Source organism: Magallana gigas, chromosome 1, assembly GCF_963853765.1.
Source record: "Magallana gigas chromosome 1, xbMagGiga1.1, whole genome shotgun sequence".
Taxonomy (NCBI): Eukaryota; Metazoa; Mollusca; class Bivalvia; order Ostreida; family Ostreidae; genus Magallana; species Magallana gigas.
This window is the reverse complement of record NC_088853.1, coordinates 59,556,458-59,575,805: the sequence shown is the minus strand read 5'-3', so window position 1 is coordinate 59,575,805 and position 19,348 is coordinate 59,556,458. Positions and strand designations below refer to the sequence as shown.

General features: G+C 34.1%; 1 protein-coding gene and 1 pseudogene across 1 annotated transcript in view; both read left to right on the top strand.

Moving 5' to 3' along the window:
- LOC136274006 (interferon-induced protein 44-like) overlaps nucleotides 1-7,085 on the top strand; it is a 43,123-nt gene extending 36,038 nt beyond the window's left edge. The window contains exon 6 of the mRNA XM_066079971.1: nucleotides 6,593-7,085. Coding sequence (XP_065936043.1) covers nucleotides 6,593-6,888 — 296 coding nt within the window. The 3' untranslated portion in view covers nucleotides 6,889-7,085. The remainder of the gene's footprint in view (nucleotides 1-6,592) is intronic.
- Nucleotides 7,086-12,821: 5,736 nt separating this feature from the next.
- LOC136276100 (uncharacterized) lies at nucleotides 12,822-13,649 on the top strand (annotated as a pseudogene).
- Nucleotides 13,650-19,348: the final 5,699 nt, after the last annotated feature.

Here is a 19,348-nt window from a genome sequence, read left to right as displayed (position 1 = left end):
ATAACGAAAGCAGAACTGAAAGTTTAGTCATTATAATCGTTTGACACCATATCACATATATTTTCAACCCGCAGCAACAACGGAAGACCTACTCGTGGATTTGCCACGAGCTCTGCTCTAGTTGTCCTTGCATTGCATTGCTCTGCATGTACACAATTTCTTTTAAAAATTAAACACCTAAAGTGTTCATCTATATGGCTACACATAACGTACACACGTGATTCAAAATAACCCAGACGGAAAACGGTAAAGAATTCAGTCATTAAGTCTACATTTTATCGAACTTGTAAAAAACACATTGCGGGTCTGAATGTTTGTTGATATGTCAATCTATCAATATACAGTTTGTTAATTATTTTCGTTTGCCAAGGCTACAGCGTATTTGATAGACATTGAACAACATTTTTTCCATGGCACTTTTTTCCATGGAAGATAGCGAGTACAAGTATAAAGCATTTATAAAATTTGTTTAATTACCTCTTTAGAATTGTGTATGAAATAAATAATTTATAAGTTGCTGCTGAAGGTTGTTTGGAATTTTCGTTTGTAGATGTTTTGCAAGTAAAAAACGTGAAACGCGGGGCAAGTCATAATTAATATCCCTAATAACCGTAACTTAAAACTAGCGGCTTTGGATTCAAATAATATATTATCGTATATGAATATTACGTTTACTTTTTAAAATCATCTCCACGATGATAATTATATCATATCCATCGCAAATCAGTATTTTTTTTTTGCTTTAAATGGAGCAATCCCGCGTTCCCGTACATTATACACATTGTGCCTTATAAGACGGCCGTGTATACGTATTGTAGAAAAGTTGAGTTTAATTGCCATGCATTGGAACCATTTTATTAACACATCTCCCAGTACTGAAACAATTCAAAATGTCTCTGTTACAGTAACACAGTGGGGCGTTAAACGTGAACGTCCAGCTCTACAAGCACATGCACTGTCGTCTAAGCGACGGACTGAATACAGCTAGCGACTCTCCTATCGATCGGTTACCTGAGTCTCGTAATGCATAAAAATATAGACAGGGGCACAGTTATGAAACAAACAGCAAAAATAAGGTCAAAGGGGTTCATCTTTATGAAATGAAAATGTACATATGAATAAAAACATTTGGGAATTTTATGTGGAAATTTTTTTGCGCGCTACATGTATCAGTTAGTGCACCCCACAAAAATGGACCGAACTGACAACAATTGTTTCTGCAAATACTGACTATAAATTACGAAAACATTAAATGGAATACCATGGAAGGATTCAAAATTAATTTTTTTACAACTTTGCTTCAATAATGCATTAGAAATTGTTATTCCTTTTTAAGTTATTGACAAGAAACTTTGGACGCCTCTAACTCCCTAATTATAGGGGCCAGCCCCTTTTTCGGTATACCAAATGAAAGGTCTTGGTAAGACCAAGATCTTTTAAAATACATGTTATAACAAATTTTTATCAGGTAGAAAACTAACAAGGAAAATACGCAAATATTTTTTCTTACCTTTGTTTCAACATCTATACCATCCCTTTTATTTGCATTTAAATAATAAATGAAATATATCTCGCACAAATTCAATGTATTAGCTTTCAAACCAGCCCATCTTTGAGACTCTGACAGTCATCGTTAAAGCTTAAACCCCCTGGACAAAAGAAGTCGTTAAATTTTACTAAAAGGGGAATAACTCAAAACCGGATAGGGATTATCCTCACCTAAAATATGCAACGACAACCTCACGCGGCATGTTTTCAGTCCTGTAACTGTCAAAACAATCGGTGCACAAACGAGCGAGATATTAAGGATCAAAGTTGGCGTTTAGAAGAAAAAAAAATAAGAAGTTTAAAAAAAATTCAGAATAATAGTAAGGTTTTCCGCTCCCAGGGAAAACCTTAATTAGCTTAATGAAATTATCATACTAAATATCTGTACGATGTAGTATAATACACATAGATACTGTATAAAAAAATCAATATTCCTATGTTTATAATCAAGTCCCTTTTGATTTAAGAGTTATTTCAGATGGTGAGCATTGCAGTTCTGAAAAAATCCTAAACAATTGATTATATAAGTGATATAAACTTAGCTCAAACTCTGTACCCCTTGTGAGGCCCAAGTATCGTGCAGGGTCCAAAATCAAGAAAAGTTTTAAAAATCGGCAATGTGACTTAATGCTTGTATATAAGTAAAACCATATTGTAATGCACATTATCTGTAAATGCTTTCACAGCAGCGAGCTGTTTTTAGAAAAACATTTTTAAAGATTATTCTCTACATATTTCTATGCAAAAGTTTGACCCCCCCCCCCCCCCCGACCCCTCATTGTGACTCCAACCTAGCCCCGGGGATCATGGATGAACAAACTTGAATCTACCCTACCTGAGAATGCTTCCACACATGTTTCAGTTTTCCTTGCTATCTGGTTTACGGGAGTATGTTAAGGCTCCCCGATTGACTTTGTTGCGATGTGTAGAAAGTCACTTGTCGGTACTTCATACGATATGACGTATTAATTAGCTTTGACGTCACGATCTGTATTCCTGTCGATAGTTCTCAGGGCATTATCTTAACGTTACATGTGAATTATAGCGAGCGCAGCTCGCCGGCGCGCAGCGCCGGCGCGAAGCGAGCTCTACCGGCAAGGCGTGTGTGAATAGAAAATTCGGACTAGTTGCACATTCATTCAACGGATTTTTTTGGCGTCAGTAAATCGGACCAGTAATGCATCGTTTTAATCGTCCCAGTAGTTCCCTGTAATCATGGCAATTTTTATCACTTCACACTCTCACGAGAATCAGCAAGACAAATTTAGACAGTAAAAACAATAACGATGTAAGCGACATACAGTCAAAGGGCGCTTTCCATTTACGTTGCCTCGCCGGCGACGTTATCGGGAAACGGCGACGTTAATGGAACGGTTGGCAACGTCACAATGATCCAACGATGACGATTGCAGCTTAAAACTGATACCTATCTTAAAATTTGATCCAAAAATGTTGGCTATTTGCAGTTCTATGTATTTCAATGTAGTACGACAAATTGTAGTTTTAGAAATACTGGTTTTGTAGAATATGATAACATCGACGCCATATTGTTTCCTAATCAGCAACGGTATATTGCGTTGCCACAATCGCTCGCCGGCGACGCGCGTTCCAGCAATCGGCGACGAATGCAACACCGGCAAATCCGGCGATGCCGGTTAAATGGAAAGCACCCAAAGTTACCTCTAAAGTTCACCTCAGTACACTTTCAATCAAAAATAATCGTGTGACGTCACAAACGTTTACACAGTGATCCGATATATCTTTTCGGAGTCAGTAAATTTTGATCCACAATTCATAGTACCAATGGTTTCCAACCTCACGTTCCAACATCACGTTCTCCCGAGAATCAAAGTAAAACCTTTGAAAAGCTTATAAGATGTGTAATTTTAAGAAAATCATGCTTTTTCAGTAAATAAAACAGTATACTTCGCATACTTTTATTTCTCAGGGGAGTTTTAAAGAGTAAGACGACACTTAACCAACGTCAGCTTTGACGTCACAATAAGCACTGATAAGGGGAAATTACTCTAATTGAAGTTATTGTAAATCTGCTGAAATGACCAAAATCTTGCAAAGGCCAAGATAAAGAACAGCTGACGAATAAGGACATTTCTTCAGATACAGGAAACAGTTGTAAATTGCACTAATTTGGATGAATGCTCACAAATATTGTATTCACTATAATTACGGTAATTTCCTGAAACGTAACGTTATACGTAGCAGCGCCTTTTTTTAAAGGGGGTGGGTGGGTGGATGGCAGCCTCATCCAAAAAATCTTTGCAAACAAAAAGAAATATAAATCATGAAAATTCTAATCCTTCAGCTCTTTAGCAGTTCAATGGTTTCTTTATTTTCACTTCCATTTAATACATGCGGGGGGGGGGGGGGGGGGGGGGGACAACACACCATGTTCTTTTAACATGATAAGCAAATATTTTTAAGCGAAGAAATGTCTACTGCAAAAAACAAGGGAGAAATCAATCAATCAATCATAATCACAATCACTTTAAAAGAGGAGATGCAGTGCAATGAATATTTATATATTAAAATCTTTATTATTCAACAACATTGTATCTGAGATTAAACTATTGTTCTACATATAAATAAATAAATTAAAACAAATCTTATAAACTATGAATAATGAAAATTTACTGAAAAATAGGTATGTTTTATTTTTTGGCATTCAAATTTCACGTTGTTAATTTTATTTTATTAATTTATTATAATTCATTGTTTGATCACATGCTGTGCTCGCCCCAACGGTCGCACCGTAAAACATATTATCAAACCAGTAATAAAACTGCATCGTTCTTTTACATAGATGCTGTCGTAAATGCTAGACGTACAGAATTAATCCATCTTTAAAACCAGTATCAAATAATTGGCAGTTTTAAAGCTTTGTTTTAAGTAAAAGACTATTTATAAACTAGTTGTTTGGAGATCTTCCCTGATACGTGTAAACAACTGAAAGAGGAAATTTTAATGCATGTAAAAACTAGCTTGGCGCAGGTTAAAGATCAACACAATAAAATATTCTACTTACAGTTGGTGGAGAATATAAGTAACAATGTGAATCGTGCTTCGGAAACCTACGCATTTACTCCAATTGTTTGTAAATGGCTTTTGATTAGTAAAAATGTGCCTTCTTTTGGTTAATTTGTTGAATGTTTCAACAATAATTATTTCAAGTTCAAACAAGAACTTCAAAGTATATGACATAACAAAGGGTTTGTCTTAAAATATTTATGAAAAATGTCATTAATCACCTGCGCCGATGCAATTCAATTAAATAATTTGCAATTTTAGGATTCGCCCGTCACGTGATGACGAGGTACATATGGCGTCACAATATTGCCTCAAATATAATGTGTAACATGGTTGTCAATAAATGTAATAGATAGTTTAAGACTTCCTCCCGGTCAAAGTATTTTTGCGATGATTCAAATAATATTGTTTTCTAGTCATTTTTTTTTTACTCCGGGACGCCTTGACATTGCTGCGTATGAGAAAAAGAATTTTAAAGATTTACTCTATATATTCCTAAATTAAAAGTTGACCCTCATCGTGGCCCACCCTAGCCTTGGGGTTCATGGTTTTAACAAACTTTGAATCTACACCACCTGAGGATGCTTCCACACAAGTTTCAACTTTCCAGGCTAATTAGATTCTGATTCTGAAAAGATTTTAAAGCTTTCATTCTATCTATTCCTTTGTAAAATTTCGACCCCCATTGCGGTCCCACTCTATCCCCGGAGTCATGATTTTCATAACTTAAACGAGAGCGAGTCGGAACGAGTAAGCACGCTTTCGCGCAGCGTTGCCTTTGTATTGTGACGTCATTTTTTTGCTTTGTTGACGCCATGGCATGATAGTTTCAACTGCAGATATTCAGCGAAATTTGTTGAAAATAGCTCGTTTGATGCGTAAAATTCATATTTTATTGTGGAAAAAACATAAATAACTGGAAGTAAAAGCTATATCTGGGCTCGGGTCGAAAACATGGATAGGGTTCATCCGCAAGCCTGGCTCTCTGTCACTTTTTCTTAACCCGCCTAAATATAGCTTAATTCATATATTTCAAGACAGTAACCATGTATTGGACATTTTTTTTTTATTAATGACCATAAATATGTGATGTTATATATATTTTTTTATTACTTACAAAATGTCTGAATGTTTTAATAATACGATAAAAATCACCATTTCCGCCTTTGTCAAATAAAAAATAGGCATTTTTCGACAAATCTGGGAAATTGAGCATACACAAAACAACTTTGATAAGGCCCCTACAACAAACCAGGAGGTAAAAGGGTTTTTTATTTGACCATTTGATGCTTTTTAGCAATACCTTTATTATGTAGAACAGAAAAAGAAATCCCTAGGGCAGAAGTTTTTTAAAAATGTAAAAAATGTGCAAAATTTATATATTTCAAGCAAAATCCAATAGTGTCCTGTGTTAAAAGCTTACAAACTTTGATATGACCCCTTAAACAATCGGTGTGGTAAATGTCTTTTTTTTATCTTAAAATAATACTTATATCACTAGAAATTCATGTAAAAAATTTATCCAAAAATCTAGGGCAGAACAATTTTGTCAAATTAGACCCGGCCTCGTTAAATCTACACTATCTCAGATTGCTTACACACAAGTTTTAGCTTTCCTGATTAAATGATTCTTGAGAAGATGCTTTCAACTAAGGTGAGCAAAAAAAAAGAGTTTGAAGGGGGAACTATAAAAACAAGGACTTCCGATAATAGAAAAAAGAAAGCGTTCTTTCGTTGAAACAGAAGACCCTAATGAGAAATAAGAAAATGTGCAGAAACAATGTCTCCCATTGAAAAGGGAGACACAAATATTATTCTCTTATTAAGGACTTCTAGCAGACAAGTAAGATACATGGTTTTGTTTAAAACCTCGAACAAAAGTGTAGAACTTCTTGCACCAGCATCTGGGGTTCTTGTACAGGTGTTAGAGAAGGTCACTGTCTGTTTATATCGTTGTCGAGCATTAATTATTAAAGCTGAAATTATTGTTTTCTTGTAGATGAAGTTCAGCAATTTGTTATTATCACAGCTATTGATGAAATTGGTGTACCAAATGAAGAAATGGCATATGCTTACCAATATCATTGCGTTCAAAATATCAGGGACAAAGTGGTGGACGCCCTGAAGATTTTGCCAAGTCAGGTTATTCCGGTGTCGAACTATTTTGTTGAGACTTTTGCATGCGAAGCGAAAAACGCAATGTCGCTCTTAGCTCTATGGCAGGTTTGTAAGCCTGCAGAAGAGTATTTAAAGCTAAAATCCCCAGGAAAAGATCTTGCCGATTTTTATGGATAAATGGAAAAAAATCACACGGATACATGTATTAATATTCATTCTTGATAAACATGCATAGAAACCTTCCTTTTAAATCGTTTATTGAGTAGTTACATCAATGGTAGTGGGTCTTATAGCCAAAATTTAATACCTATACATTTGATGTCCAAAGAACAAGAAAAAACAACATAAGTGTCCCGATATGAAAATTGGACATTGTTGTACTGAAAAGTATTTCTAATACAAATTTACTAGTATTTTATAATTAAAATGAAATATTTATGTTAACGTCTGAAGTGTTTGTGTGTGTTTGTCTATGTACACTTGTGTTGTATCCTTTCTTTTCCCACGCCAATGTATGTGTATAATACAGTGGTAACCACGTTATTGTTGACAAGTTAATTTTGTTTAATAGTTCGTGTATATTGTACCGTAGCATCATGTCAGCGCTTATCTTCTTGTTCAGTTTGTATGACTTTGTAATCAGTCTTTATCAAGCATCCATCGTATTTTGCGCATACTTTTAATCATATTAGCTTTAAGCAATAGAGTCACGTTGAATAAAAGCGGTCAAGCTTATCCATTCCCCGTTTAAAACTAAACAATTATTCCTAAATTGTCTTTCAAATAAAAATACAATTCCCATTCCATTTTGTTATATTGTATAACCTTCCACTGGAATGAAGATTTTTAGACGCTTTAAAATTTGAAATAATTAAAATTCAATCAACTGGTTCTGTATATTATTGAAGAAGTGAATGTGTAAAACCAAAACTCTTTGAAACACGGTAACAAATCTACTTGTATCTCGCACAATTAAATTATACGTAAAGTAATCGGCCATATGAATCAACACCTCATGGTTATAATAAATATACTTATTTACACGTTGTTTCCTAAATACCTACGAAGTTTCTAGAAATGCTGTGCATAAGTTCTAAGAAGTTCCTTCTCTTTGACCCCCCCCCCCCTTTTTCGTTTGTCTGATAAAAAATTCAGTCAGTGCATTTTCATTATAACTTTTAAATATAAACCATGAAACTTAGTTTCAGTGGTCTTCAAATGGTCATGGTAAAAGAAGTTGAAGAAATCATAAGAATTCTTTTAAAAGAAAGCCATAATAAAGAAGCAATATATATATAAATGTTTACATAATAAAGTAATCCAGTGTCTTTCTCTAATAACACTACAAATCATTTGTGTATTATACAGTCCAATAAGTTCAAATGACGTCCTGTTTGGGCGCAGGAGGTGTTTGCATTCTAAATATTCTAATTTTAATCTATCAACTGCTGAAATATAAGTAATGAGGAATCATTTTTATACTCAAAATAAGTTTGACTGTTATTTTGATACCAAAAAAAATCATTTTGAATAAAAGCATTTACATTTTTTTTCATATCGCAGAGTTGTTATTGTAAAGTTTAAAGACATGTCTTGCATTAGTATTCTTATTCAATAAAAACCCTTTACAAATATTATTCACCATTGTTGACGGATTTCACATTAAGGAGGGCCAATGCAAAATGTACTAAAAAAACCTCTTCCGACCCTACCACAACTTTCAAGACCCTACAAATGAAGCATGTTTAAGCAAATGTATATGTATTTCCAGTAAAATGTAAAACATGTACATAAAATGTGTATAAAAAGAAATAAACTTGGATTCTTTTATCAATCCTCAAAATGTTTTTCTTACACTAATAACACGTATTTACATTACCGGTATATACATATATACATCAATGACTGAAAGCATGACTTACTTTTTCCATGCACCGATATTTACACAAGACAGCTTATCCCTTATCAAACCCATCCGTAATCTTATATTCAAATGATGTAGATCCAAAAATAAAAAAGTAGTTTGCTTCCAGGGTGCAATTCTGAAATGTTACAGCAGGGGTTGTATGCTTAAAAAATATATTAAACAAAATTGATTGAATGTGTAAACATCTCAGTACGATTTCGATTATTAATAAAACAGCATTACTTCATAAGATCTAAATCACAGATGTGTTATGTCTTTTTTCCTATCCTAATAATAACAATAACTAGAACAGGGCTCGTGGCAAAACCACGAGTAGGTCTTCCGTTGTTGCTGCGAGTTGAATATATATATAATATGGTGTCAACCGATTATAATGACTAAACTTTCAGTTCTGCTTTTTGTTATATAGCGTGTTGTGATTGACAGCCTGTATATAAAACGCGTTTTGAAAAAGAAAGGAAGAAAATGTCGTAGGAAAAACTATTTGTCGAACACAGTAAATGAAATTGTTTCGAACTTTTTTTAAATCGAAGTACTGAAGTACAGTGCTGCTATCCTGAAAGTTGACAAGGATAGGATAGGATAGGATGCAGGATGCACGATACATGATAGAAATATAAAAGTTAAGTTCTATCCTATCCTATCCTATCCTATCCTGCATCCTGTAGCCAATCAGATTCGAGTATAAATTTCAGAGCTATTTTGCAAAACGAAAATTGGCTTAACAATGTATGTTCAAAGTCAATTTAATACGTTTTACAAGTTAAACCATTTAAGAATTATTATTTTACAAGAACGCGGTGCATGACATTGATGCGCGCTAAAATGTCGGCGCTACATCGTTTTCAATTCGTACGCAAGTACGGAGTTACTGCGAGAATTCGATGCAACATTTGATAACGTCAGAAATAGAAATAGTCTTCAAAGTAATAAACGACCAATTTGGCATTTTAAAAGATTAACATGAATACATTGCTTCACGTTTCATATTTCTTCGATGCCCAATAACAGGGACGCATATTTCTGTCCGATATCAACCTGAACATATCGAATAAATAAATGTTAGCTAGCTATAAATGCTAAAGAATTTATACTTAAAAAATAACTCCGAGTGGTTTAACTATAAACGATATAAACTTCAAAAAGGAATTATTTATTTCCAGATCGTGTTTACATTTATCGCCGAACGAATCGCTCGAATAATGATAATTACGCTCAGTTATATGTGATAAGAAAATAATTGATAAAAATATGTGACTAAACAATTCCTCAATAAGTGCATTGAAGTTATTTGTCTGTTTTTGAAGCATAAATATAATAAAATCAAAAATCGAATCGCTTACCTGTTTGTTTACGTTATTGTGTCCATCCCGCGTACGATTTAATTTTACCGTAGCACAGGTAAGTAAGTTATCCTGCTCTAAGAATATTCGGTTTTAAGATTTAATTATTCATTTTGAGTAGTATATCAATTGATAGAATCATTTAATTCTTAAATTTCGTTTCATTTAACTTGCATTCCTATATTTTGAAGGTATGGGATAGGATAGGATAGGATAGGATAGAGCTTATTTGCAGGATAGGATGCAGGATATAGGATAGGATAGGATAGTTTTGTCAACTTTCACGATAGCAGCACTGTACTGTCGGGAGTTGATTTAATCGATTATCATTTATACAAAATCAACGATATGTGATTTTGCATGGCAAGTAGTATCAGTAATCGAAATGTTTCTGAGAAATTGTATGGATCCAGGCAAGATTGAACTTTTGTCTTGTTCAACCAAACGCTCGGCTTTCTCCGTTTATCTCCGACAAGCAAGAGAGACCATGTTTTGTCGGATATTAACGGAGACAGCCAAGCGTCTGGTTGAACTCTAGCGTAGGAATACATACGACTTAAAATAATATCTAAACTGTTTGTACAATTTAAAATCTTATAATTTGTATGGTATTAATAAATACTCTTCAGAATTTTTCAGAATACATAGCATCGAATTTATCGATTATTTTCAAGAACTTAGTGTTGTCAGCGGTATTGATTTGTGCTTAGGTCCAAACACTGTTTCACTTTCGTTTTGCCTGAGTAAGTGCATAGGAGAGCTGATTAAAATCAACTCCCAAAAATGAGATGTTTAATGGCGAATTAAATTTTCAAAGGGTAGCAGGCATTGTTTTAAACAGTATGTACTCATGATTTATGTCCGGAATACTCTATTTTATAGTACAGCGGCGCGTGCGCGGCTTTCTTAGAGATGTCGTGAGAGATTACGATATTTGTTTACTGGGTGCAAGATATCCGGCAACCTATAAGGTCATTATCATTATGGGTGCAAATGACCATTGTTGTGTGGCTCACTGCAGTAACAGGAGATCGACTTTGCCAAAAGGGTACGCTTTTCATCAGATACCGGCAGCACCGATTTCCTGTCGCAATGCGTGGATCAGAGCGGCAGGCAGGAAGCTTGGGAAGAAACGAGGAGAATTGACGATTACACAGAATACGAAGGTGTGTGGTTTACATATCGTGTCGGGAAGAAAAAGCAACGATCCCACTAATGTTGATTATATTCCCACTCATCACTTACCTCTTCAACATAGCACACCTACTTTAAAACGGCGAACACTAAATAGTGAACGTGCTGAAAATTACTCCATGGCACTATCGAAAGCAAAAGAAAAACAATACAAAGATCAGGAAACCTTCTATTTCCACTCGACTTAATGATATCCAACATGAAATTGTAGTATCTGATGATAGTGAAAGTAAAAGTACAGGTAATTCAGTCATGCCTCTGTATTCTGGTTCTACACCTGATCATACATGTACCTACCATAAATTCTGGGTGACACCAACCAATCTCATTGTACACAACGCAAGCTCTTGTACCGATAATTCATCGCAAACAGTGTGTGATACCAAAAACACCTCAGTACAAACAGATACTACAAGTGTGTATAGTTATACTCCCGCTCCGAAGGAGAGGGGGTATACTGTTTTACCCTTGTGTGTCTGTCTGTCTGTCCGTCTGTCTGTCTGTCCGTCCTTCTGTCTGTCCGTCCGTAACAAAAATTTCTGTCGCATTTATCTCAGCAACTATTTATCGCAGATGCTTGAAATTTTTACACAGTGTTTGTTAAGGCATGCCATATCGTGGGATGTATTTTTGTACCAATCGGACGTCAACTTCCTGTTGAAGGACGACTTTGCTTATTTTTTAACTAAAATTTTCAAACAAAGTTTCGTCAAAGATTTCTCAGCAACTATCTATCGCAGATGCTTGAAATTTTTACACAATATTTGTATAGGCATGCCATATCGTGGGATATATTTTTGTACCAATCAGACGTCAACTTCCTGTTAAATGACGACTGTTTATTTTTAGCAAAAATTTTCAAAGAAATTTTTGTCAAAGAATTCTCAGCAACTGTTTATCGCAGATGCTTGAAATTTTTACACAGTATTTGTATAAGCATGCTATATCGTGGGATGTATTTTTGTACCAATTGGACGTCAACTTCCTGTGTAATGAGTACTTTGTTTATTTTTAGCCAAAATTTTCAAACAAATATCTGTCAAAGATTTCTCAGCAACTATTTATCGCAGATGCTTGAAATTTTAACACACTATTTGTTTTGGCTTGCCATATTGTGGGATATATATTTGTATCAATCGGACGTCAACTTCCTGTTAAATGAGTACTTTGTTTATTTTAGCCAAAATTTTCAAACCAATATTCCTCAAAGATTTCTCAGCAGCTATTTATCGCAGATGCTAGAAATTTTAACACACTATTTGTTTAGGCATGCCATATTGTGGGATATATTTCTGTACCAATCGGATGCCAGCTTTCTGTTAAATGTCGACTTTGCTTATTTTGCATATTCACATCAGAGCGGGGGTATCACTAGTGAGCATTGGCTCACAGATATCTTGTTCAATTTCTACTGATGTTCAAGTGGACACTTTTGAGGGACATACCACAAATCTTACCAATATTCAGCTTATACAGCATCAAAACCTTATTAGTGAACTAAACTCAAAGTACTTGCTAAGGAAATTGCATGTTTGAATCGAAGACTGTTTTGTGTTGAAAACCTTATGACTTGTGACGAAAATGCTCAGTTTTACACAGATTTTCCAAATATAGCAACTTTTAAAGCCCTATTTTCCTAGTTTGAACCAAAAGCATCAGAAATGGCATATTGGCAGGGAAATGAAACTACTGTTAAAACTCACAAAAACAAAGGCCCTTCTAGGAAACTGAGTCTTGAAAATGAATTCTTTGCAGTGTTAGTTCGCTTAAAACAGGGGCTTTTGGTTGAAGACATTGCCAACCGCTTTGACATCTCTGTATCACTATTTTCTAAAATATTTAACACATGGATTCGTTTTTTTGTGTTTTGAGTTAGAGTTGCTTTTTCCATTTCCTTGTAGAGACAAAGTGCAAAGTTTAATGTCAGATTCTTTTAGCAAGTTTCCAAACACTCGAATAATATTGGACTGTACTGAAATTCCTATCCAGAAACCTTCAGCTCTAAAAGCTCAACGAGAAACATGGAGTTCTTATAAACATCGGAACACTTACAACGCACTGGTTGGAATTACTCCTGATGGCACTGTGTCCTACGTATCATCTTTGAATGGAGGAGCTGCATCAGATAAATTCATTGTTCAAAACTCAGGTGTTCTTAACCTTATTGAAGCTGGTGACGATTTCATGGCTGACAGGGGCTTTGACATTGAAGTAGAATTAAACAAAAGGGGTGCCAGATTGAACATTCCACCTTTTCGCAACCAAAATTTTCAGTTGTCAAGCGAACAGGTTGAAACTACCCGCCGTATTGCTGAAGTCAGAATCCACGTCGAGCGTGCAATTCAAAGAATAAAACTTTTCATATTTTGGACAAAACTATGCCACTCAGTTTGCATATTGTTGCAGATGATATTTTCAAAACTTGTGCACTATTAACAACCTTTCAAACACCTATAATAAAAATGATTCAATGAAATATGTAGTTCTTGAGGTGATGTTACCAGTAAGTTAAGATTCTCAGTAGTACAGTACAGCTCACGAGTATCCCGACAAAAACACCGACCACTGTGTTTGAAAGTCCACGCTGAGCGTGGAAGTGTCGGTACCTTTGATCTATTGTTCTCTGTTACGGCCACAGAACGAGAAAAAACACGGTGCGACACGGTGCAACGCGATGCAACACGGACAGTTACACGGTGTAACACGCGGTATTTACCTGTGAAAAAAGGAGGATTTAGGAATAAAACTTATAAAGAATAAAATATTTATTGATGCACGAAAGAGAATAAAAGAAAAAGACAAAAAAAAAAATAGAAATAAACAAATAAAATTTTTAGGCACGCAGTTTTCAGACGTATGCAATTGTTACGGTTGATTTTTGTTGATATTTAGAACCAAAAAAATTGTTATCGCCCACAAAAAGGTTTCATCAATTAAAACACTAACACTTTCTTTTCCTTTTTAAAATTCAAATACACGGTTCCATAAGTTTTTGTTTCAGTCCGTTTTTAAACGTAGTAGTAATCGTAGTTACTGTAGTTTGGCAGTTTCAATAGTGCATAGAATCATAACTGTGATCTTCTCTCACTTATACTCTATTCAACGATAACAAATATAACGTGTTGTTGAAAACAACTGTACTTTCTCTAAGTATATAATTATACGGCGTTATATTTCATATATTTTCAAATTTTCTTTCTTTTAGACATGTGTGATGTACTTGTTCATGTAGTACCGCAGAGTACATATTCATAGCGCTTAGAGTCCGTGGATCGGTACTTGATAAAAAATTTTATTTCATCTTTATAAGCAACTTGGGTTTAAAAATTATTTGTGTTCCAAGAAACTACTTAGTATTGCAATAATTACTGTTTGATTACTGATCGTCATATGAGAGAGCGAGAGAGAGAGAGGGGGGGGGGGAATACCGGTATGAGTTTAATTTTAAGTACATTTTACTTGTAATTCAGTTTAATAAGTTAGATTTATAGTTTCCATTATATTGAACCCTTTTCCCTAAAATTGCTATAAAATCTATGCAGGCAGAGTCCACGTGCTATCCCTGTCAATCAAATCAGCCCGCGAGATAGACCACGTGCTCCTTCCATGATAAGGAAAAAATGTCGTTCTATTGGTTTTTTTTTAAGTCCGCAAAATAGAAAAATGTTTAGCAATGTTTAGTTTCTTCCTTCTTATATTGCATGTATGGAGTTGGAATATAGCGTTGTAGAATCTCTCTCTCTCTCTCTCTCTCTCTCTCTCTCTCTCTCTCTGTACTTTTGTGCAATCATTTTTGAATTATAAGAGTTCTATTTGTATAAATTTAATTCATTTATTTTAGATCCATAATTTTAATAACGATTTTAACACAATGACTAAAAGTTTGTAAAGTTCATGATGTAATAAGATTTTTCGTTAAAATTTCGACGCTATTTCACATCACACATATTAGATTGGTTATAAAGTAAATAAAGTTGTGTTAACTGTTTAAAATGCTTGCAAAAAGTTACCGTGTTATCTCATTCATCTTTTTAATCAATCAAGTTTTTTCGTACATACATGTATGTGTACCCGGTAAATAATTTCTTATCGCAAGTTAATACTTTGTGAAATTCCCGCATTTATAGAGTTGCTGAATTGTTCTCCGGATCCACGCGCCGATAGTCTTACGTGTAGTTGTTTGTGTACATATCTACAGACAATTTTTTTGTTTGTTAGAGATTAGAAAAAATCATGGAACTAACAAAGTAGAAGTAAGATATATTCAGACCATACACACGACGGGTTGTGATGAGTTACCAAACAGGTGTCCGTGGAAAGGTGTGAATAACGGCATCTCGAGTACACCTGTTCAGACGTCCAAATATACAAACAGTTAGTTGTAAATTACAATGACACCTAACAAGACAGACAATAACACCTGTTGTGTATAGAACCCAAGATGAAAGACAATGTTGTGTACCTGATCAGCTTCCGTACAGGTGTATCGCACGAGTGATTTTTCATGTGAAATCACGAGGCCATTACCCGCTATACGGAAATAAAGTTGAAAGTTATTTTATGAAATGCGGGTATATTTTTAGTACCTGTACAATGCTTGAATATAATTTAACAAGAGTTTGTACAGGTATTTAACTATAAACTATAATATAAAAGTGATTTTTTGATTATTTATTGCTACATAAATAGCTGAAGTCCAAATTATTCGAGTCACCAGTAATATGGGGTTGTTATTTACTACAGCACATCAACGTGTTTTTAAAAAAACATGATCTGAAATGTTTTCATTTTTCATTTTTAATTGGTTTATATTAAGACTGTAAATTAATTAATAAATGAGAAAGTTTTCAGATAACAGAAAATAAGACGTTTAATCTCCCGACATTTTAATCGGATCGTCAGTTACAACATCACGTGTGTTTAGAAAAAAAACAAGATTAAATTGATTTGAATTTTGATTATATATCAACTGATTATTAAATATATTTGGTGAATTTATTTCAATTTATTTAAGAACAAATGAATTAAAAGGCACCCATTTACGTCGAGTTTTCAGATCACAAAAACTTAACTTCACGTTGACAGCCCCGACAATTTTCTAGGTCCATGCAACGTAAGTCGATATTTTTTATTAAATATGAAAAGGATCTGTATGTTTCAAACCTTGTTTAGCAATAATTTATTTATTTCTAAACATACGCTATTTCTATCAACGTCTCAGGTAACGATATCCACGGAGTAACACAGTGGCCACGGAGTTACACAGGCGGCCACGGTGCGACACGGTGCTTTTTCTTGAATTTTCCAATACACATACACGGTGTCACACCGTGTGCACGGTGCGACACAGACCGTTTTCCACCGTGTTTTTTACACGGTGGGTGTCGGGATACTCGTGAGCTGTACTGTACATCCTTAACTGCAGTTTGGAGAGAGTCTAAATTTAGTCCATGTACATGTATCTACTTTATTAAGAGTGTGCTTTCTCTAAAGGCAGAACAAAATTATGTGTTTCCAGTACCGGGTATCCTGACTGACTCTTCTTTTTTTTCTTCTTTTTTTCTGATTAATTAATATTGCAAATGAAACTTTTAGGTTTGTTGTTTACCAATATTAAAGTTGTTGAAATGCAGAACAATACATTTTTGGAGTTGCTTGACCTAAAAGAAAACAACTTTCATAGAACTACAAAATTTAGGTTATAAAAAGTAATTTATCATGGTAATCTGTTTTAAAAAAGCTAATTTAAAATTTAAAAAAAAATGGCTATACTATTTGGCATGGCATGATACAAGAAACATGTAATTTTGTGTGGCCATACAATAAAAAATTTTATCTGGAATTCCATTTTGATGATGCATATTTGGAATGAAGAACTACAATATACAAGTACTACACATAAATTTGTTTGATGTACCCAATCAATGTCATCAAAATCATCACATGAAATCAATTTTGGGGGATTTTTAACTTTACCTTGAATGAGAATGAAAGATTATTTGGGGGGTTGGGGATGCTTATATCCATCTTAAAATTTTCGGGCTTAGCTGGAGTACATCAAGCAAATTTATTTTAAAGACGAGACAACCATTGGACTCTATTCATACTTGACCTCAGTTCATAGTATCAACGGTTAAAAATGGCCACTTGTATATTATTAATAAGTAAAACTCAAGTTTAAACCACTGAAATGCAGGTGCCCATTTGCGATTGTGATAATTTATAACCTATTTGTGGTACATGTACATGTATTGGTACATGTACATATGAGTGCACGTGCTAAAATTAGGACATTGCTTTCCTTTGAACATCATCCATATTTAAAATGCCAATATAGACATTTTATATGTTTTTTCCAAGTCTGCAGAAAGAATTGTTTTTAAAGATGCATGAACAATTTCATAATTTAACTGAACATGATTAAATTGTCCATTTTCTTAAAATACTTCAGTTGTGGCTACAAAATATTTTCTGTGAAAAATTAGGTAATGATGGACAAAGAATAAACAAAAAGAATTTGGTTTAATTTAGTAGCAATACTTGCATGTAAACAATACTAGGAAAGAAAGACACCAAAAATGAAACGATGCCACTTTTTAATGTACATGTAATCAACTTTAAATAAAGATGTATCATTTCATATCCATTAAAATTTAGATATGTCAATGGCCGGCAAACCCAACTTTACTGAAGGGTAAACAATTTCTGGCAACATTAAATTATCATAAAACTGAGTAAGTTTACAAAACTTTTCCCCAGAAATGCTTATCAAATGTAACTATTGCAATGTAAATGTCATTTTTAGTGCATAAAAAAGCAGCATTTTGAAATATTCAAGATTCCCATTTGTCCCTGAATCTGGGTATAATAAGAATGCTTTATATTTAAGCTGAGTTCATTATTTTCATAAATTTTAAGCATGTCAACTTCGTTGCCGCAGATGAAATGTCCATGTCCCATGTTGAAGCAGGATTTTTTAGCTCCAGAACAAATTTTTCACCATTTATTAATGCTATACCATCAACTGAAGCTCCTAGAAATGTATAGTGCGAATCAACAGTCAGGCCTTTCTGTTCCCGATCACTTCACATTCACCCTCTGCCTCCAACTTTGATTTAAATTTCTCAATCGCATGTTTTTCCTGCCCAAGTCCTAACAGCATTGCATTTGTTGGTTTTATTTTATTGTACAAAAAATATTTCAAAAGTTTTGATGGTTGAGTTGTACTTCTGCGCACGAACACTTTGTGAAAGTCAGATGCAGTAAGTCTGTAGTTTCTAGCATTGTGCCATTCTTGCGAGCTTGACTGACCCCTTGTTCTCATTTCAAGTTCAGCTATTCCATTTGGATCCAAATTTAAAGAGTCCTTAAAGAACATGCATGAACTTTTGATGTCTAAAATACTAGCAGGTAAATCAAAATCTAATAAATGTTTCACAGTATACACAATTTCTTGTATATGTAAAGAAGATCCTGTATCAATGGGAATGTTGGGAACTGGTTTGTTATATTTCATGAATCCACATGTTGGATTTGCACCACCAAGAACTTCTATCAACTGCCGTGCAGATTCCTCATCCTTGACTTGATGTACCTGTTGTTGTCGAGGATCATATTTCAATGGAGCCAAAGTCTCCCTCCCCTTTACCACTTTCCCTGGCTCCTGTCTATAATATAAAAAACCTAAATTATAAATAATATCACCATGATCACAATGAAATAAATTCTTTACCTTTATATCTACACAAGTGCACAACCGCAGTCCAAACATTTTAATAATGAAATGTGAATAATGCAGGCTTTGTAAATTTAAACATTAATTAACATTTTGTTTCAAATTAAGTATTGTAAACATCAAAGCTTGCTTTCAGTGCAGTTCAAGGGACTTTCAAATGTGCTTTGTTATAAGCATGATTCACCACTAGGATTATGCTCTAGCAATAATAAGTTATTATCAAGACAAAAAATCATTTTGTTACTAAAAAAAATTAATTCATTTTAATTAAGTGTGTTTGCTATGGCTGTTTTTTTTACTATATGTTTGAAAGTAGTATTCTACTACATTACTTTCACATTAAAGTCTACACTATTCAATAGAATTACACACAGTGACTAATATACATACTTGACTATCCTGATACTGTGAATGGTTTTAGGTCTGTCTTTCTTTTTG